At 38.8% G+C, this 22,127-nt stretch overlaps 2 protein-coding genes across 3 annotated transcripts; one reads left to right on the forward strand and one right to left on the reverse strand.

Moving 5' to 3' along the window:
- Position 1: 1 nt before the first annotated feature.
- Positions 2–12,113, reverse strand: LOC108666350 (sodium/hydrogen exchanger 9B2). Of its 2 annotated transcripts, none has more exons than XM_018153202.2 (11): positions 12,038–12,113; positions 10,154–10,439; positions 7,905–8,054; positions 7,268–7,383; positions 6,638–6,820; positions 6,204–6,379; positions 5,302–5,480; positions 2,458–2,628; positions 2,026–2,190; positions 1,604–1,681; positions 2–948 (listed from the first exon to the last, which is right to left on the reverse strand). In XM_018153202.2, the coding sequence occupies exons 2-11, from the start codon at positions 10,235–10,237 to the stop codon at positions 826–828; spliced, it is 1,425 nt and encodes a 474-aa protein (XP_018008691.1). In that variant the 5' UTR covers positions 10,238–10,439; positions 12,038–12,113; the 3' UTR covers positions 2–825. The 2 variants fall into 2 exon arrangements, with proteins under 2 accessions (XP_018008691.1, XP_018008692.1); XM_018153203.2 differs by lacking the exon at positions 12,038–12,113 and adding an exon at positions 11,808–11,896.
- Positions 11,367–21,503, forward strand: LOC108666321 (sodium/hydrogen exchanger 9B2-like). Its single transcript, XM_047880475.1, has 7 exons — positions 11,367–11,396; positions 15,592–15,698; positions 16,272–16,454; positions 16,713–16,893; positions 17,366–17,551; positions 19,412–19,561; positions 21,214–21,503. Exons 1-7 carry the CDS (start codon positions 11,367–11,369, stop codon positions 21,334–21,336), a joined length of 960 nt encoding a protein of 319 aa, XP_047736431.1. The 3' UTR covers positions 21,337–21,503.
- The last annotated feature ends 624 nt before the right edge of the window (positions 21,504–22,127 follow it).

Below are 22,127 nucleotides of genomic sequence, written 5' to 3' on the forward strand. Positions count from 1 at the left end.
ATGGGTTTCATTTTCGAAAACGATGTTAAGTATTTCTGAACGTTTAGCATCGCTACAGTACTCGCCTGATGTTAAAGGACCTATAACAGTATCAATACATAACCTATATGGCTATATCGGCATAGAAAAGTTGATGGTTCGCATGTCACACATTGACTTATCCCGAGTATAATATACATGTGACTTGCCACACGATTGGAGAATTGAAAATCATGCTGGATGATTTATTATATTTCTTGATTTATTGCTAGAAGTGTTTCACTGATATAGGCGTCGAAAATAACTCAAAGTAGATTTAAATAGATTTTATAAAAATTCGAAATTTACTTCAGGTTCCTTCTGGAATTTTATTCCGAAATTCACATGAATCAGGGAGTAGTAACTGGTACAATTCGTATAAGTAGACAAAAAAGTCTTACGTTCTAAATATCCTATGTTTACGAGTAGTTTTATTTGTCGTTGATAATTTGTATATCATATGGAAAAATTTATTGTAGTTTGTGCTAGAATGTTTTTCTCTAACAATCAACTAAAGAAAACGAATATGAAATTAGCGAGGCACTTCGCAATTTATTGAGGCACATGAGAGTGTGGCATTTCTCGTCGATCATTCGTCCTAATTAAGTCCTCAAAGATATCTAGGAGCGTTGTTCTCTCAAGTCTCAACCATAGTAACATCGGCCCAAATCTAACCATTTCTCAAAGTGGCGCATCTTCATTGTGGACTAAAGCAGTAAGTAGAAATTTACACGTAAAAATTTTGTAAAAATAATATTATGAAAAATGAAATGACACTGAAACTCCACCATGGAGGTAAGCTATTCATTAGACGCTGGTAGAGGGCGCGGGCTGAATAGCGCGCTGCAGGAGTCGGGGGGCGGAGGTCATGATGGCGATGGCCCCGATGGGCGCAGAGATCAAAATCACCAAAACTACGATGGTCAGCACCTGCAGCACCGTAATTCTGTAAAATTACTGACGCTCCACAAACATAAATATATTTGGGTGAGCAAACCCATGCAGGACATTGCAATCTTCGCTAAATTGGCTGTTATACTTTGCTTTTTTTTGGGATTTTTTTTAAATTGTTAAAATCCAGCAAGACTAATGGAAATTCTTCCCCTCTCCTCACGGACCAGGCAATAAGTCCAGCAGCTATCTCAATCAATCCTCAGTTATGGAAAGATCGGGTTCCAAAGGCCGGATCACTTGTGAATCAAGTCACGAAAAGTACAAGACATGGGCCTATTTCTTCAGTGCCGACACTTCTATTCTATTCTATGGCTTATTTCAGAACCTTTCACAACAGGGCATTAATTGGAAGCAGTAAAAATCTCCCGACTAAATTATGTGCAGTAAATTAAAGTTACACGTCGGACAAAGGTTTAAGCCGAAAAAAAGAAAAGGATATCAAACTTGAGCCTTAATTACCACATCAAAAAATCAAAACTTTACATTGACTTTTACCCAAATTACTAGATTTTATAATGCACAAATTTGTTTCGTGGAAAAACTGAAAATTTTTCCATTCATTTTCCACCAAAAGGATTAAAAAGATTGTGCCATTAATCAAATGCTTGGCTTAGAAACAAAGTAAATGTACCTTTTTGGCAAGAGCGATCTCGGTTTCGTCGGCTCCGATGCGAACGGCGTAGTCCAGCGCTGTGGAGCCTATCGCAGCCTAGGGTAAGAAATTTGTCATATCAAGTCAATTTATTATTCAAATTATGATTAAAAATTGCTCACAATCTAGGGTTGTGGAGTTCCACGAACTATTTTTTGTTCATGACTACTGATTCAATTAAGAAAATGAGTGTGAACCTTCAGCCCGATGCAATTTATATGAATTAAAATGAAGTTATTTAAACATCATCATGCTCATATAAATGAAACACATGCAACAAAATTGGAGGTACAACAATTACAAACATGATTTTAATGCCGATGAGATATAAGCCGTAATGGGTGACTTGGTTAAGGATTTCGATATTAGATTAATGTACGATTTCATAAAAGCAGCAGTACCTGGATTGTTGCTTTCGGTAGCCAGGCGAGGGCGACGAAGAATCGCTCCCTGATGTTCAGGCCGCTGCCGAGCACCACGAAGAAGGTCGTCACCACGCGACACGTCAGGCTGATGCACAACAGGGCAACCCCCAACCATATGGTGTCGAGCTCTAGTTGCATGATCTGCGCACATTTTGTTCGCAATATGTTACAAAATGTCTCTTTTTTATTAGAAATTTACTTTAAGAAATGGACTTCAAATGTGATAATAAATGAATGTAAAATATTAAACGTTAGACCAACTTAAGATACATAAATTCTCGTACTCGGTAGTGGTCCAATTTAAGAAGTATTTGAATATTTGGAAGCCGAATGTGGATACTTATACTAGTATTTTTCTCGATCATGAGTAGGAGGTAGAGCCGTATTGTAACTTTTACGTATACATACTTGTATCTCGGTGCCCATGAGAGCAAATAACATGGGCATGAGGTAGCCCCAGGCGACCGTGAAGTGCTGACCCACAAGGTTCTTGTCGCCCCCGGACTGCCGCCTGAACCCGATGCCCGCTATGAACGCCATGCACAGAACCGCTAGCGCTCCTGCGCCGCCGAAGTTAATCTGGAATCGGCAATGAATCGAATTTTGTAATTCACATGTACAGGGTTATTCTAGACGATGGACACAATTTAATAAATTCGTATATATTTGAGTATCAATTCAAAATGCATAATTTATACACCAATTATCCAAAGTTTTCTATTAAATACTTATAAATGTTCAATATGTCCATCTTGTGCTGCACGGCAAGCATCTTAATGGTAACCAAACTCATCCTACAGAAAGCATATCTTAGGTAATTATAACACTCGTTTACCTGAATCGCTAATTAATAAGAGACTTAAGAGCAAATATAATTCCACAAAAATTCATACTATCTTTATAGAAAACGTTTCGGAGTCCAACTCCATCGTCAATTCGAAAATTCTACAACACGGATAAATCAGTAATTAGTACAGTCAAGATTACAATAAAGCCTTGAGGTGTGGTGGTGCAGTGGTGAGAGACTCCGTCTCTCGCACCCAGCTCCCGGGTTCGAGTCCCACTGAGGACAAGTTCTTCTGGGAAACTCAGCTCATGGTTAACTCAGCCATTCATCCAACTCTAGTTGATAAATGAGTACCTGGCTTGTCCAGGGTGTTGTGTAATACAAAAATGGTTCAGGCGGGTCAGCGAGCTAGTGATGGTCGTAGAACTACCAGTGGCACCAAGTGCCCTGAAAAACTGACCTATCACTCTCCCTCCCTAGTCTCCACTATCAGGATGGGCAATTACAATAACAACAAAAAAACCGTATCAGTAAAACCTATCAATTTACAATTTCAAGTGGAAACAGCTATTAGCTGAATTTAAACAAGGCCTCTGTTTAAAAGTGTACATTGCAATTTAAAATGCGCTAATCGAAAACACCGGAAATGGAAGCTAAAACCATGAAGTAACCTTCATGAATTTGAACATCGCACTACTCGGTGCGAGTGCGCACAGCCGAATGAGGGGGGGGGCGATCCAGTTCTATGTACAACTCTTCCTTTTATGTACTGCGACCCTAGAATAAAGATTACAAGTCATCGTCACGACATACGCAGATGCACATCGTGCACAACTGTATTTATAAATTAGGGACGCTCGCATTTGAATAGGGAGGATATCTTGGTACCTAAAAAGGAATCAATTTAAAAATTGTTTACCAATAAAACACGAAGACTAACATTTGGGAAGTACATTGAGAACAGAGGTTATAGCTCTCTTGACGTATTTTCGGAGGCAGGGCTGAAGTATGAAGAGAGCAATGACAAACATTCATACTGTCGTGCTCGGTAACAACGTCATTGTACCGCTTGGACATGAATTTATTTATTTGGGAAAACACCAGATTAGTCAGAAATTCATTAAACGAGCAGATATTGCGCATGATTTGAATTCAGCGAGCATAGCATGGTAAATATAAAAAGATGCAAAAGCCCTGATGTAAAAGTATTCATTAAAAAAAGCCCGGCTAAAAAGTGCCCCTTAATTTTAAATAGAAAACAATATAAGCTGTGAAAGTCGATTTTCGGAACACAGAAGTGTGAAAAGGGCTTTAGATTTAGTAATATTGCAATCGAGGACGGACAGGCTGCAGGGTAAATTTGATGGATTTATGTTGCAAATTTAGGTAACTGAAGTAGAGTTTGACGTGAGAGGTTGAAAATTAAAAAAGTGCCATAAATGTATCTGTTGTAGAATATTGGCTTAAAATCAAGGCCCATACTCTCAAAAAAAAAAAAAAAATTTATAGTCGTGATCTTTGGAAATTAATTAAAATTAAGATCATCAAATATCTCTCCGATCGCTCAAATTAAGCCCATACTCTCAAAAAAAAAAAAAAAAAAGATTAAGAAATCGTAAGTTCATATCAGCCAATCATTGAAGGCCTTTCAAGCAAAATCCACCAATCATAGACAAGAAAATAGAGCTTAAGTACTTGAGTTCACTTAGCGAATTTTGAAAGTATGGCCCCAAGAGGGTAATTGGACGGCCAAGAAACCTCGTGAAAACACACTTGACTGTACCAATTACTGATTTACCTGTGTTCTAGAATTTTCGAACAAAGTCAACTTACGATGGAGTTGAAATTCGAAACGTTTTAGAAAACAAGACAGTATGATTTTTTTGTAGAATTTTCTTCGCTTGTAAGTTTCTAAATCAAAATTTCTGTTACTGAGTGCACTGCAGCATTGATACGGTTCTTCAGATCAACCTGAATTACTGGTAGAGGCGGGATGTAAGCAGAGTTCCTGGGAGAGGCGGGACGTATACAGCTTCATTGACGTAACCCCATAACAAATAGTCTCATGGGATGAGATCAGGTGATCCCGGTGGCCAGAAGGCCCAGAAGTGTAGAACCACCAGATCTTTATTTCATATGCGTCCTAACCAACGCTCAAAAAGTGACTGATTCCGCATTTGAAAAGGATAAAAAATTTAGTCCTCCCAATTCCGCGTTTGAATAGATTGAAGAAAATTGAATCCTTCTCTTTCCATAGGTGTATGAATTTTCATTATGAATTCATACTTATTTGTATACGAATGTATTAAATTGGGTCCTGCATATATTGCAGGATTCTCGCAACTATGAACACCCATAAACTGTGTGTGCATATTTTCCCACTCTGATGGTTCGTAAGGGGGTTTGGTCATAAGTGAGCTGTGCTGTTTGAATGAACATCGTCAGCTGACAGAACCTAGCCTAACCTTCTGACTGCCGAAGAGTGCAAAGAAGCCGGCGCTGATAAGAATGGTGAACTGCTGAAACGAGCGGCTCTGGTGGTGTTCGTTAGGCAAGATCCAGCAGATGAAGCCCATCATGGCCCCGTAAGACAAGCCCATTAACACTTCCAGAGGTCCATGGAGAAGTTGCCACGTCAACGATCCTGTATGGGTGCAGGTCATTCCAAACTAAAATATACAATTTTCATATAAGAGGAGCTTTTAAGCGGTTGGGAAATTCCTGCCAGTGATTGTGAGACAGATGTAAGGTATTTCTTCTTGTCATAGAATGTGAAATGTATCATAGGAAATCATCACTGTGTTGTAGGGTAGAATTAGACATTTCTGTATTGTGTATGTATTGCCTGTCTCACGCTAACCTTACATCAAATTCTGATTTAGAAATGTATCTTTATTTTTTAAATTTCCTTGTTTGATAAAATTCGGTTTTGTTTTTATGTTCGGTTAGCGGAGTTACCGCTAGCTGACGAGGTGTCTTCGATCAGCGGCGTGTTGATTCGAGAGCTAGTTTTAAGAGAGATTTACTCGCGGGCGGAGCTCGTGAGCATGTTACGCTGCCCTTGCCACGAAATGGTTTTGTGTTGAAAGTGTAACTGTAACTCTAATAAACGCTTATAACCTGTGACCTGTGCCACGTTTTCCCTGAACCACTGGAACGAACGACCCGACACCAATTCTATCATAGGAAATGAGAACAATCTGAAGATGCAATGCATATTTTTCAGATCAATGCCTACTTTGTAATCAGTTTATGCACTGAAAAAAATTCGCAAGAATTCCCTCAAGTGAACATACTATAAGAAACTACTATTTAAGTATTGAAAAATTCTTTCCGGTTACACCTGATTTCAGAGAGAATTACTTACCTTCAGAGAACGTCATGCCGAGCATCAGACCGAAGCCTGAGATGGCGAGGACATCGTCGAGGGTGGCCGCCGCGATGACGAGGGTGGGGATGCCCTTGTCGACGCCGTAGCCCTGCTGCGACAACTGCAGCAGGCACGGCACTACTACTGATGGTGATATTGCCGCTACGATGAATCTAATTCAAGGTATAATGTTAGGATAGGCACTATTCTCAGAAAACAACTTATGAATAAAAAAATGTAGATGATAAATAATAATCAGGCATTGAGTATGTGGGTAGTATCGCCAGAACTATCAGTTGATGAATCGTAATAAATATAAGGCAAGAATTTTTGCTTGTGGGAATTTTAATTTATATTTTGAATATTTTTTTATATTTTGCTCCGTCTATAGTCTGTAATTTATCATACGTTGAAGAACGCTAACACGGTACCCGAGCATGAAGCTCCACAGCCAAGGAAAGCCGAGGAGGAAGTGCGCAACGATGGCAACGGTGGTGGACTCGACGAGGCTGGGCACGAAGGCGAGCCTAAAGACCGTCAACGACATGGTCTTGAGGGCCTTAGGGTCCAGGCCCAGACCGGCCCGAAGCAGGATCACCACCAGGGCCATTTTCCTGCCAAAAGAATGGCTCATGAGCTGCCATGGCCTGACAACCAGTTAAGTCTTTGTGATTCAAAGTAAATTGCTGAACAACGCTGGATAGGAAGCATGAAACAAATTTTCAAAACTGTATCTAACTAGCAGTTTGCTGAACATATTGGTGTCGCATCTTGTAGGATCAATAATGCTTACCTGAGACATTCATGACCTAGGTTCAATTTGTCTAAAACGCAAAAAAGTCAATGAATTTGTAGTACATTAAAACGGGAAAATTCAACTAAAGCAGGATTGCACAATTTTTTCATTAATATATAACATAATATTGATCAAATCTATACCTCTAAAGAACAATATTGAAAAATTGAAATACTGCGGTTGAAAGGAACTCATAATTCTGTTCACATTAGACTGGAGCTGGAACACGACTAGACGGTTAGGTATAATGACCTACAAACTCCACCTGATGGAGGCAGACCAGCTGGGGTTGAGACTATCCCCAATGATCTTGACGCCCGGGATGCTCCTCAGCGCAATACCTGCCAGCAACATCCCTAGCAGCGCGGGTAGCCCGCATGCCTGACAAAGATGTAATCTTATCAAAGCTCTTCTACACGTACACCTTCAACATCGAGGAATAAACACAAAACATCTTGCTTTTTAAACCAGCTTTCTCTAGAAATAAATAGGTAAAAGATAAAAACTTATAAAAACAAATTATTGCAAAAGTTCAAACAACCTCTGATATGAATACGGTTCTTCCTAAAACCATTCAATAATCGCTCCGTTAATTTACACGGAAAACGTAAATTATCGAAAAATACTTTTGAAGCCCGTTGCAGCACATACGGAAAAGGAACATATTGATCAACATTTAAAATTTTTTACTAGAATAAATGACTAATGTTACCCAGTTATTATATATGAAACAGACGAACTCAAATTTCAAACGATCGTTTAAAGGGATAAAAAGTTAGTTTAGTTGGTATGCTGGTATGCTATTTACCTGCCACATTACCGGAGGGCCGCTGTCAATAAATCCCCGGCCATTCGTCACCCACCAATAAAACACGTAATATTGTCCAGTAATATTTGTTTACCTCGGTGACTTTGCCGCCCATCACGGAGCAGACGAAGACGACGAGGAGAGAGAAGATGTGTCCGCCCGGGGCCGCGGCGTCCCCAGTGATGGCGTACAGCGCCCCCCAGACCAGGAGCAGCTGGACTACCTGCGTCAGCACCTCGCCCACCTCACGCCAAAGTTTGAATATTAATATCATAGCTATTACAACATATATTAATCACTGAATCATATTTATTTGTATTAATTAAATATGAATTATATATTGATCATTATTTGATATTATGTTTTCCCTATTATATATCGATATTATAGTTAATATTAGAGTTAAATGACCATCGAAATCAGTTTAACTCGGCAGTTTTAGAATTATAGGTGCAACACTAACGGAATTCTCTGCTAGTTGGTAGCGAATACCGAAGAACGACTTAGATTTATATTTGAATTCAACGCATTATTGTTTGAAAACGGTCATATTATTAGCGCATTTTCTCATTTATGGAAAAAATGCACTATTGTGCTCGCCATGTCCGTCTGTCTGTCTGTCCGTCCGTCTGTCCGTGATCTCAAGTTTTTGTCGACGAGAAAATGCGCTCTCTGTCACTCACTGCAGTGAGTACTGAGTTATATTATTTCCTTTTTGTTTCTCATTAAGGAATGATGTTTTAAGTAGTGTGTTAAAATTCTTTCATTTCCTTGTTCTCATTCAAACAACAGATATTTTAAACACTTTCACATGTTCGTAACATTCTATCACTAATGCTGCAAAGTTCAGCAAACAAAAAATTCTCAATATAATGACCAGCTGGGGCCGGATTATCAAAACATGCTAAGTATACGTAGCCGCTAACGTTTAGCGTAAGTACAGCTAAGTAGACGTGACTCTACTGAGTGTTATTATCGAAACATTTGCGCGGGAAGCTACGTACAAAAATTTGTGCATAACTGTACGCCTGCTCGGAGGTGTCGTAAGCGGAGTTACGTACAAATTTTGAGTGTTGAAGCAATATGAGACTATTAATTTACTAGATGCAAGTTGAATTGTAATAGAATTTTGTAAATAATGAGACTTAGGTATAATATGGGATCGTGCTAGTGCTTTTAGGAAAAAATATTCTATTGAGTTTATACCAGAAGCTAATTTGTTTTCATCCTGTCTTTCAATTTACAAGCAAATGTTGATATTCAAGTTCAAGAGTTTTATGCCTTTTGATTCAAAATATCTTCATGCCTTTTTGATTCAAAATTATGTGGAGGTTGACAAGCCAACCATTTTTTTAGCTCCGTACACATATTTCTTTTTTTCTCTGACAGTCACAACTCCAACTCGTAAAATTTTCTAAATTCTATGTCTCTCTAAAAAGTCTTCTAGTTTTGAATGGGCATAGTGCAATTTTTTTGCCCTGATTGCAAGAAATTTTGATGAATGATCACAACAAGTGCATTGCTATTTGGATAACGTCACACTTATTTCTCCATATGCACCCTAGTCAGTCTACTCTGATGCCGCTGACACGACACAACCTCCTTCCATCCACGCGCTCTGCGCACTGAGTCGACAGGAGCTAGGAACAGCAAATCCAAAGCCTCTGATTGGTCAGTTAGTTGGATGGTTTCGCTAATACCTTTTCAGATGAGTCATGCGTAAGACAGTTTTGTTAATGCCAAATTTTGACTGACTTACGCCATACGTAACTTTTTGAACGTAAGTACGAAAAGTTACGTGAACTTAGCGAAGTTTCGTTAATCTCTGCCCTGTTATCATCGTAGACGCGATAAAATCGAGCCGTTTTAGTGGCGTAATTCAATAGCTAGGAATTTAATTGCTATCTGAAACGAACTATTTTATGATAGGCGGTGAATGAGATAAAGATGAAATGCAAATAATTGTACTAGATAACATTGCAAGACAATAATAGAGTCCAGAAAAAAATAGCCTACAGCGAAACACATGAACCTTCTATACAGTGAACAGCGGAAGTGAACTTTCTGTTTACCAAGGTGATGGGGCAGGGAACCCCTTACGCGACGTTTTTTTTAATTATTACTGGCTTTGCGCCACCTCTAAAAATTTATTTGTTACGAAAATTCTTTGAATAGGATTCATTTAGCTGGTGTCCACATAAAAAATAGTAGTCGGATGTCAAATCTCCAAGAAAGTGGTTTTCCGGTCCTCATCACTGGCCACGTCCGCGTGGCCATGCAATATCTTACTCGAGAAGAGTAGCCAGTGCTAAATAATGTGGTGGCCTTTAACATGGTACCCACCTTGCCGTGAGGAGGACATGAGAAGGCATACTTGATGCGGTCGCCCCAGGTTGGAGAGGGGGGCAGTGCGTTGTATTTTTTCATTACCGGGCTGCAGCAGCACCACAACTCACGACACGATCCAAGGTTGCCTTGTTCACGCCCAGTCGAATTTTAGATTCCATGCAGGGTCGCCCCGGGTTTCATCCACTCGGTTCAGAAGTGAATCAGGTTCAAATCGGCCATCTGCCCTATTCGGCTTGCAATTTGGAGCTTATTGCGGGAGTCGATTGCACGATTGCCGAATCTGCGTAAGAATCAAAAAGAGCAGCTATCCAGGCTGTTTCATGTCAGACGCTAGTATATGAGCGAACCATGACCATCACCCGCTCATGGAATGGCGTCGCTGTTTGTACAAGCGTACGTTTGTTAAGACATACGATGATACGAAATGAGAATTGAATTAACCAATTTTTTGAGCTTACGTAATAGTTAGATTTAATTTCATTAATTATAGGACAAAAATATCTTAATTTATTTTGCTATATTTAAAAACAACAGGCTGCTTGAAGGCATGGGAATATGATTTAAGGGTGCAGGAGAAATTTCTTAATATATACGTGGCAGTAAAAAAATTTATGCCTGTAGCTTCAAGAGATAAATTTCAAATCCATATCATAGCACACATAACTAACATGTAAGCGTTTAATTGGCAGAAAGAGCAACAGAAGAACGTTCGGTTTTGCATTCAGGGCCTACGAGTATTTTATTTAATTTTCAGGTCGCTATGATTTGGGATGAAACTGCTTGATATTGTGATGACAGTGCATTGCCTGATAACAGGCACTGAAAAATGTACCTTCGGTTATTCAAACAAGGAATACAAAATTTCAATATTTTCAGGTGAGGTTTACAATTGTATCCTATTGTGGTGCGGTTTACATGATTACTTCAGTGAATAATGATAATTTTAATCAATGGCGGCTACTGGGCGTTACTGGGCGTGTAGACAACTCAGTATAGCTTAAAAAATTTTGGAACTGGCAGTTATTGAAATTTTCAACTTGAGGTACCTATATGGTGACATGCTCGTGTATTTTAGCTGCTCGTGCCCATATACTTCAGGTTCTAATTTCTAATTCATCGAGAAAGCTGGATCCATGTGTGGAATGCCATTTCACGCAAGAGTTCGACTGCATGGTTAGGCTTAGTCTTCACCAGTCAAGCAGTCACCATGTCGCTGCAAGAGAAACGCGAGAAACGCGTACGAACAAGGATACAAATCGTTGTCTCAACTCCGTAAGTAATCAAGTTGCTTGTTCTCAGTAATTATCTGCTTATTTTTCGTGGTATCACTGAGCTTGGTACCAGAGTGAAATCGAAGTATTATGAATTGGGTGACTTTCGAAAAATTACAAATTATTGGAGAATTAATGTCCGAACTTTCCATTGAACATGGCAATGTTAGGAAGGAAGGATAAGGTAGGAAAAAGCTACATTGTTGCAAGAGGTTTGTACTACAAATTTTTCCTCATTGTGATTAACGAAATATGCGAAAGATAGGTAAGCATACAGTAATTTGGATAAAAAATTACTGTACAATGCAGACGGCCTAACAATTAAGGGCCAATCAACGGTACTTTACAATTTTAAAATCATTCCTCTCTTCACCCACCTCGTATACAATGTGTGATGACAAAGATAACCAATGTCCTATATGCAGACTTGAAACCTTAAAATCAGTGTTCTAATTCCGCAAAATCTGCAAAAGATTTATAGCACGTTGTGAGCATCAAATTCAATTATTGAACAAAACACTTGATACCAGAATGTTTGCCGCAAAAGGTAATGAACTGACTATTGCTCTCGCAGTGAACAATGAAGAAGAAAATAAGTTGTATTCACCTGAGTGATATTCCTCTACCTATGATTCGGTAAGGCAACTTAGATAATAAGAGCCTTCAGCCGAACGTTTGCTCGTCCAAACCCTGGGATAACAATGACAGTTTAGGAGACGCAAGCATTGATCAAAACACAGCCTTGAGGCCATGAATGATCCCGGAATATTAACTACTCATATGTTATTGCCTTATACAATATACTATATATGAAAATTGAATTCATTTTCGAGAACCTGTATTCTCAAAAAATGTCAAATTTTGTGCTCGGAAAATAATTTAAGATGCATTCAACGCTGACGTAAGTCTTTATTATTATTCTTATTAATTATTAATCACACAACACATCACACATTTTTAATCACGCAACACATCACACAATACAAACCTGATACACAATTTATTGAAGCCTAAAATGCTACCACGACAAATCACTTGAGGATGTGTTGGACATGCTGCCTCAGCTTTACATAAATGCAGGGGACACTAACAAACATGCTAGAGTCCTAAATTGAAAGCTAAGGCATGGCAATGCTGAAGATTGAGATGAAACTGTACCTTGAATTTTCAACTGAGAAAGATTCAACTCAAAAATGTTAATGGCTGCATAGTCTGGTCATTTAAATATATAAGGCCTCAGCATGAGCGAATGCGGTAAAGAACATTAAAACCATGCCGATTGCCGAATCACAATGTTTTCACGATTGTGAAATCATCAATATAGATATTCTACGCAATATATGCGTCGAACCGGATTTTAGTTTGAATACCACACAATAGATTTTATATCAATTAATAGATTCGAAATAATGGTACTCTAAAATTTCAGCGACTAGAATTATAACGCCCTGCTAACCTGACAGTTGTTAAATTAATAATTAAAGCTAAGGAGACAAAGTTTTCGGTCAAGGTTGACTCAATCAATTAGAGCGACAGTCGATCTTTTTTACCGTTGCACTTGAAACAGGCCACGGTATTAAAAGCAAGGACGTATTATTCATTTTCTAGACATTTTCTAGAAAGACTCAATAAAATACGACGTTAACATTAAGTTAGTTCAAGAGGCGAAACTATGTCATTCCTACTAATGTATTTCCAGCAAAACTAGTTCAATATGACATTAATTTATGCAGTTGCGCATTGTATCAGTAAGGGAAAATCCGTATTCTATACATGCATTTGACCTAGTGTCCGAGTACCTTTTATCTGTTTTCTACTGACCATGCAATGACAACCTTGGCCTTGCTGCTTGCGTGCTAACTTGGTGGTGGTGTTTGTCGTACCTTAGCTATCATATCTTCTTCCATCGTTCAAGCATTAACACGTTTGGCTGGAACCTCTTTTCGAATCGAACACTTCAATCATTCGTATCCGTGGAAGGGTAATAAAAACGTGTAAGTAACGCAATTAGTTGTGTTCGAGTTCTGGTTAAATGAAATCTTATTTTGCTTTGCGACTGGTTTCTTATGCTTAGCCTGCGTGTTTAATTCACATTTGGAGTCATTGAATTAAGTTTGACATCCCATCACTCATATTGAGAGGGACTCGTACACATTTATTCACGCAGGATTGCGAATTCATTTGGCCACGAATCATTTCTTCACCAAGAGGTCAGTACGAAAGAGCGCTAAAATTGTGTTCAACATTAAGGGCAGATGATATCTGCGTTTCTTTATTACGACGAATGAAATTAAGGAATATTAGGAAAAACAGGCATCAAATGATGCGCTAATTAACATTCTGCCGTTTATGTGCTAAAAATTCATTCAAGACGGTTTGAATCAAGTGAAGGGTCTACCCACAGAAAAACGATTGATCTTTCTGAAACCCCATATACCTATGTATAACACTAATACAGGCACATTTTGTTCGTACAATTTGGGGAAAATTAAGGAAAACCTGAATTTACACGTAAAAACGACAAATTTCCTATTTTAATTTACGAGTTACAACATCGAGAAACACGTCATTTTATTTGTAATGCAAATATCTAGCGACTTAAGAAGTTAATTTTTCAAAGTCGATTTTTTTCTAGTCGATTCTATCTTTTTTCCCCTTCCCCCCTGATATTTCTCTCATGTTATAGCACGGGATTAAAAGAATATGATGACTTTTTGCAATGGCATCAACTGGAAATTTTAATTGTTGAGGAGAGGCGGAAAAGAACTGGAATTGGTTAAAAGAAAGTAAAGTGTAAAAGTAAAAAAAAATTGCTTGATACTGTATCTCAGGATTCCCGTCGCCCATAACTCGTATTGAGGGTAACATTATACGCCACATGACTTATTGCTGTCCAGTTTGACACGAACATTTATCTATAAATACAAGCCTCAGGCGCAAAATACAGCACGCATATACATTCGCTTTGCTGCGTTAACAGAGTAGCAGTTTATTTTTTATTTCGGGGTTATATTTATATTTTATTTCTTATTTTTATTTTACCTTTCACTTAAACTTTAATTTGGCTTAGAAGCAAGAAATTTGTTCGCTTAATGCAGCCTTATGCATTCAGTATAGAGGCTCACTCATCGATAATGTCTCCATTTATCACTGCCCTTGCCCACGGTTAGACATACGCACATTGTTTTAATTCCTGAGCTCGCTGATTCTGCGTAATATTTTTCAGACTTCGTGCCACACTTGCTTCAAGAATCAGTTCAATTTTTATTTAATGTAATTTGATTCAGTTAATAAAAAGTACGTGCAGTGCTGAGGTAACATAGCTACCTCTAGCCTCATGTTGTTTCCCCCGTTGTGTGCGTTGTATCTATACTCCATCAGAAACTTGGTTTAAAGAAAGCTTGTTTTTGTTGCGAAGATCAAGACACCATATTATTAAACTATGGACTAACTGCACTAGTGTCAAAAATATGTGAAATGTTAATAATATTAATTAAAAAATGTACTCTGCGGAACAATTTGAAGCCTGAAATTTACTGAAGCCTTGAGCTTGATATTTAAGTGAGAGTAGTTCATTATGTAATTAGTACAGTAGTTCATTGCCTTCGTTGGTAATAATTAGTATTCCGTATTCGTACACTACCTGAGTTCATATCATCTTTATTAATACCCTAATCATACGATTTAATTACTTAGCAAAAACGCGTACAACAAAATGCAAGTTTTATCTTTTTGCTTGATGTAATACGCAAAAAGATTGATTTAGTAGTGATACCTTCTTTCAGTTACACCGCCGCTTTTTACAGTACAAGTAGATTGTCATATTTACTCTACTTCATATTCGAGTTTAATTTATTTGGTTTTCTCATCGGTTTCTCATCAGGACTCAGTGCAAGGATTTGATCCTATCTATTTTTAACGTGTGTTGAAATGTCCTTCTGTGATTGTAAGTTTTTAATACTCTCAAAAATTTTTCTTAATACGCTCAAAGTCGAGAGACACGGGAGCAGTTTCACCATAGTTAATTTGGTCGCTGCCAGTTAAGCCTATTTACTTTTTCTTTTGTCTTTTATTATATCTAGCTTCCAAGCTTTCTTCTTCTTGCTTTACAATAATTTGTTTAGGGGAATTTTGTTTATGATTAACGTAAAATATGCCCAGGTGTGCGGGCTGCCTCCGCTGCTCGGCATGCTGCTGGTGGGCATGGCGCTGCGGAGCGTCGCGATCGTAGGCGACAGTGTCGACCCCAACTGGTCGTCCTCAATCAGGTTATGCAATTTCGGTTATGTCGTCAATTTCTCATGTTAAGCTTCAGATACAAACATACGATTAAACCGTCCACTTAGTCAGCCGATAAATTTGTTCTTAACATATACATATATATATATATATTTTCGAAAAAATTGGAAATTTTCTAAATTATATTTCGCTATCACAATTTGTAATGCATAAAAGATTTTTTCTTGATGAAATAATTTACTGCGAGCTTATCGCTTGATTATGCTTCTTGTAAAGTGCTGACCAGAAGTATTAGTATAGTATATTATAGTATCCTCGGCATTGAAGAATAGGCCTGGATAGGCCTGTCGCCGATTCTTGTACTTTTCTTGACTAGACTGGCCTTTAGATCAAATCTTTTCAACGGACGGCAGATTTAAAATCGCTTCTAGATTTCAGTTGCTATCATGTCAGGCGTCTTTCTGATGACATAGAAATGGCAACACGAACTGGTTGTAGTTCATTGGAATAATCGGATTACATGGGCTAGTCAATTTTCGTGACATTTGACGTGCATGCCAGGTCTTCAGGCATCAAAATTACATTCGCCATGCATATCTCAGGAACATAGCGCTGGTGGTGATCCTGCTTCGGTCCGGTCTGGGCCTGGACCCTAAGGCCCTCAAGGCCATGTCGCTCGTGGTCTTCAGACTCGCCTTCGTACCCTGTCTCGTCGAGACCACGGTCGTCGCTTTCGTCTCGCACTTCCTCCTCGACTTCCCTTGGCTTTGGGGCTTCATGCTCGGGTATGATGGTGGCAATGTTGCCCCTACTGTGTGACTTGAGAATGACGGTGATGAAATTTATGATAACATTGTGGCTAGGTTTCCACCGTTTGCCATTCAAAGTCCAATCTTGTCTGGCATCCAAAAAAACATTAAGACTGTATCCTTCGTCAACACGTGATATTGTCTCCAGAAAGAAATAAGATCGATCAACAAAGCAATAATCTGTTGATATCATGAACTTTCAATTGCGGTTACTAATGTTTTACGTTGCATTAGGTTCGTTTTGGCTGCGGTGTCGCCGGCGGTGGTGGTGCCGTGCCTGCTGCAGTTGTCGCAGCAGGGCTACGGCGTCGACAAGGGCATCCTCACCCTCGTCATCGCGGCCGCCAGCATCGACGATGTTATCGCCATCTCAGGCTTCGGCGTCATGCTCGGCATGACATTTTCTGAAGGAAAGGTACGTTCTATAGCAGTAAATTCGATTCACTCAGATAAACAAAATTCCTCAAAACAATAATTTCAAGTAATATTTTGTTCTTTCGTTCGAAATGCCCTCTTTGATCCTAATGAAGTTCTATTCATATTGTGTTTTCATTCTTTTTTTCGAATTCGCGTGCAGGTTCGTTGATGCAGCAGATTTTTCATGGGCCTCTGGAGGTGGTGATAGGATTGTCATACGGGGCCGTGATGGGCTTCATCTGCTGGAACCTGCCAAGGCCCAAATGTCGGGCTAATGAACACCACCAGAGCTGCTCGTTGCTTCAGTTTGCAATGCTTTTTACCGGTAGACTATTGGCTCTCTTTAGCGGTCAGAATGTTTTTGCACTAATTATCGATGTTTTTAGTAGTTGATGGTGCAGCATAAACTTGCGTTTCGATGTTCCACCGTTCATATATAGAATTATTCATAATGATTTGGATTAACATAGCAATGTATGTTGGATGTGCCTGGTTTTAGATTGAATTTATCGGTGCTAAGCATGGCGTTCATTGCGGGCGTGGGGTTCAGGCGGCAAGGCTGGGGCGATGACGACAACCCCGTGGGGCAGCACTGCAACGCCGCCTGGGGCTACCTACAGCCCATGCTGTTTGCCCTCATTGGCACAGAGATACAAGTAAGTTTGTGTAATAGTTGTGTGCGGGTCATGCTTATATATACAGCTGATTCAGAGTAAAAAAACTTGCATGCAAATATACATGAATTGATGCATTTCTTCTGCATGGCACAAGAATAGTTTTGGGAGGCTTTCGTTTTCCAGAAAACGAAAGCCTCCCAAAAATTTTTTTGCTTAACAAACACTTTATAGTAACTTTCCACAAGAATCATGGAAGTTTAATCTTTACTTGTATACCGCTAATGAGGAGTATCTTCGGGGATAAAATGAGAGCTGACCAGAGCAATAGAAAATTATTAGAAAGGTTAGACGAAAAATCACGAAATGGTTCTTCGTGGTTAGAGCGTATGTTGCAAACATAATAATCCATGTTAGGCTCTTGTACGGAACTAGAACAAATAAAAGAGACGACGAATTACTAATTGATTTACGATGGTCGTAAAATTGGAAAGTTTTTGTGTTGTGTAGCAGCAAGTGTGTTAGTTGAATAGACGTTCATACAGGTTAAGAGAGAACCAGGGTTGGCGGTTTTTTTGATTTTTTAAAAAATCGAAAAAATAAAAAATCAATGATTTTTTTATTTTTTCATGATTTTTTTATTTATTTGATTTTTCAGCTTTTTTGTCTCCTAGGGATTTTCGGGTAAACAATTATTGATAAGTCTATTCATTAGCTTTGTAAAGTTTGTATGGAGCAAGGTAATGAGCTAAATATTGACCATTTAACTGGCTTCAATATACAAAAACACTTCAGGAATGCAGATTTCCTAAACATTGAAGAGTCACATAACAGATAGGTAGCTGATTGCACAGTGCACAGCACTATCAATAGATCTACTAGTTTTATGTCCTATAAATCTACCAGACTCTACCTTCTATACACACCGACTAGTAGTGACTGAGCGACTGACTGCACTGTTCCCATTTAATTCAGACCAATAAACCAATACTAAACATAAACTGAACAATAACCAAACAAACCTCATACGACTAGAAACGAGACTTAAGTTATGAGAAAAGCTAACACTGTTTGAAATAAACATGTGCACAATTCAAATATTTTATATCCATTTACTGCATTTAATTATTTTGTATATAGTCTTATAATTGTAATTGTTTTGTTTCTAGTTTTAAATTCACATATTTAAAGATTGATATTAAATATTTTAATTAGAATACTCGTATTAGGGTGGAAAATCTTTCTAATTGCCTAAAAGGTCAATCCAATCTCAACCTCTCAATATACAGGGTGGAGCAGAACCGATTAAGCAGTTTTGAGGTAAAATAAAAGAGTAATGGAGGTACATAAAGAAGAAAGTTTATTTTCCTAGAGGTTAGCATAATATACCATTTAGAATACTTATGTTTTGAAAACAATATCTGGAAGATGCGGGCTGTTAGCTGCAACACACTGTTGGAGTCATTCTCAGAGTAGGGGGTAACCGTAACAGCGAATTCCAATCGCTATGCTGCAATGTTGCAAAATTTCTTGCAGCCCATAATGGAAAACATTGTTGAAAATGAAGCATTGAGAGACGTGTGGTTCCAGCAGGATGGGACTACAGCCCACACAGCTTGAATGTCACTCAATGTTTTGAAACGCATTTTCCCAGACTCTGAGAGGTGATTTACAGTGGCCTGCGAAGTCACCTGATTTGAGCATTTGCGATTTCTTTCTTTGGGGACATCTAAAAGAAAGGGGTTCAGAAGTCATCCTCACACCCTACCACAGCTAAGGGAACAGATTATTGCAGCAGAGGTTATGGCCATACGGCCCATACCTCGCCATATGTGTGAACGTGCTGTTGGAAACTTCCGAGAACGACTCCCAACAGTGTGATGCAGCTAACAAACCCCATAGCTGGACACCATAGGGCTGGGGGTGGCGACGCTGTGCATCAGCCTGACGTGTCGCGTGGTGACGACCTTCTTCGTGGTGCTCGGCAGCGGCCTGAACATCAGGGAGCGATTCTTCGTCGCCCTCGCCTGGCTACAAAAAGCTACTGTCCAGGTTCTTATCCTAAAACACAATGAATTAATTGTTTACAAAGATTATCACAATAAATTTGCAAAACAGCGAATTTCATAAAATTATTGCAGCGATTATGAAATAGAATGCATATGTCAGCCTTCCATGCCGCATCATTGAGAAGAACTTGCTGCAGGTCTCATGTGAGGTGTAATGAAAGAAGCTTGTGTTTCTCTATGAGAAAGTAAGAAAGCTAGAGAAATTAGTTGATAAATGATTCTCGTGGTGCAAAATTTAGGACCTTTTGTTGTGCTGCTGCCTTGTGTGCACCTTTTGCTGACGTAATTTTGTTGAGAAACTTTTCCTTAACTGATGTGTTTGTCAGGTATTTACTGATCCGTCTTATGATAATAGATATTGTAGCAGGGCGGCCCATCTAGTGTTTACAATTTCAAGGTATCTTGATTGGAGCAAAGAGGTGCGGGTTCGATCCCAGCTCTGTGCACCAGTTTCTGGTCAGAATCGGCAAATGGCAGTGAGTTGTGCGTTCGAGACCACAACAGGCTGTGAATGTTTTGCGTTGTTAAGAATCGGCGACAGGCCTATGGTCTAATAAACGCTGAAACCGCTATGAGCCACTACATATCCCGAACAAGTAGGTCTAGCGCCTTAGACTTTTGGTGTCTCCAATCACGCTTGAAGTAAGGCCAAGAAAACCTGCTTGCGTCGAGCAGCTGTAACGGAATTGGCCTCAGGCTGCTTCCTGCGGAAATTGAAGAACAGCCAGTGAAAAAAGCTGTCCCCTTGAAACCAATTCTATTTCCTGAAAACCATATTTGCTATATAGATCTGGTTTGATTAATTACGCTGCAGATATACAGACCGCACTATTAGAAGAGATGACAGATACTGAGCTTCGATTTTGCACCAATGGGCCGTTAAAGGTGCTATCAGAGTTCGACGTTGCAATAGCAAGACCTTTTAAATGGTGCAAATAAACGAATTTCAATGAGCTTGTATATAGCATTGAAGCGGGGCAACTTTTGGCTGCGCTGTTAGTTTAAGTCGCCGTACTTCTCCGATTGTGACTAAAAAAGATGAGTAGTATTGAAGTATAAGTAGTATACTTCAGTAGTATTATATATAAAGATGAGTAGTATTGAAACTCATCTCTATTGGGATGTACGGAACATTTGTCGGTAGCTGCGGCTATCATCTTTACTGTCACGAGTCGTTCACAATGTAAATTATTGCTGATTTGTAAAACTGTAATGAAGTCTGTTTGCTTTTCTTAGTTTCACTCTTAATCTCTGTTGTACTGAGAACAATTGATGCGATGTCGCAAATTATCCTCTACTCTGGTTCGAGTTACTGTCACTTCTCGACTGGTGAAATATACATTTGAGCCCCTTACACATATAACCCTGTATGTACACTTATGCCCGCTGACTGAGACTCGTAATAACGTACATGTAGCATATTTATCCCGCTATAGCTTCATATCGTCCAGGAATTTCATTCTTAATGTTAGATAATAGGGCAATTTTACTCTAGGATAATTATTAATTATCAGCAGACATTGGAGATTATATAAACAACTGTATGTAAACAATTGAAATGACAATATTAATGACATCAACAAATATCACAGATAAACTCCAGGATGTAGGATGCGTTTTCTCTCTGTATTCCAGGTACTGACCATCGCGGTGCTGGTGATCTTGATCTCGGTGCCCATCGGGGCCATCGCCATCATGACCTCCGCCCCCAGACTCCTGCAGCGTCCCGGTCAACTTCCGACAGCTGACGCCGTCTAAAATCTTTAGTTCAAAGTTTTTCCTGATATTTTAACCTAAATTCTTGTTATTTCACTGTTTCTAACTTTGTGTGGCCCTGATTCAATCTCATCTTTATGGCCAACATGATGCTTATGTTCCATGATTTTTAAATGAATCGTGTTTTAGTTTATTGTTATGTTGTTATGTTCCGGTGCTATTTGAAAAAATTCTCAACATCGGTTTCTTAAAAAATGTAGTTTTTAAATTATCTGGACTTAGGCTTTTTCTGATAAATTTGATCGAGAAATAAGTAATTTTTGTTACCACTCGAATGCTTCTATTTCGATTTATGGGACACCATTTCATGAAATTCCAGATTCTCAGCAGCGCAGGTTCATTTTTGAAAGAAACTTGCAATTGATGCAACATATTGACGTTTAGAATCTTTACTTGTTTTCCTCAATATTGTTTTACCAGCGCTCGTTAAAATATGTATTATAATTATCCAATCGCTCTAGTCTTATTATCAAAATTAAATGAATTGTCAATCATGATTGATCAAAAATGGATTGGGTTTTGCGAGGCAATTGAGACAGCGATGCTCATTAACGTTCTAGTTGCAGTGCCGTCAAGTCTGCAGCCATCGTTCACGCGGCGCACTAACCCAAGAAACTCTACGTTTACCATGGATTAATTCTAACACTTATAATGTAGATCTTTGAAAATTGTAAACCAAATATCGTTCAATGAGATTTCTTTTTATAATCATAGTTATTGGATAACCATCAGCAGGATTATTCATGTATTCAAATCACTTGATTGCTTAAATC

This window comes from Hyalella azteca, unplaced genomic scaffold (genome assembly GCF_000764305.2).
Source record: "Hyalella azteca isolate HAZT.00-mixed unplaced genomic scaffold, Hazt_2.0.2 contig5432, whole genome shotgun sequence".
NCBI classification, from domain to species: Eukaryota; Metazoa; Arthropoda; class Malacostraca; order Amphipoda; family Hyalellidae; genus Hyalella; species Hyalella azteca.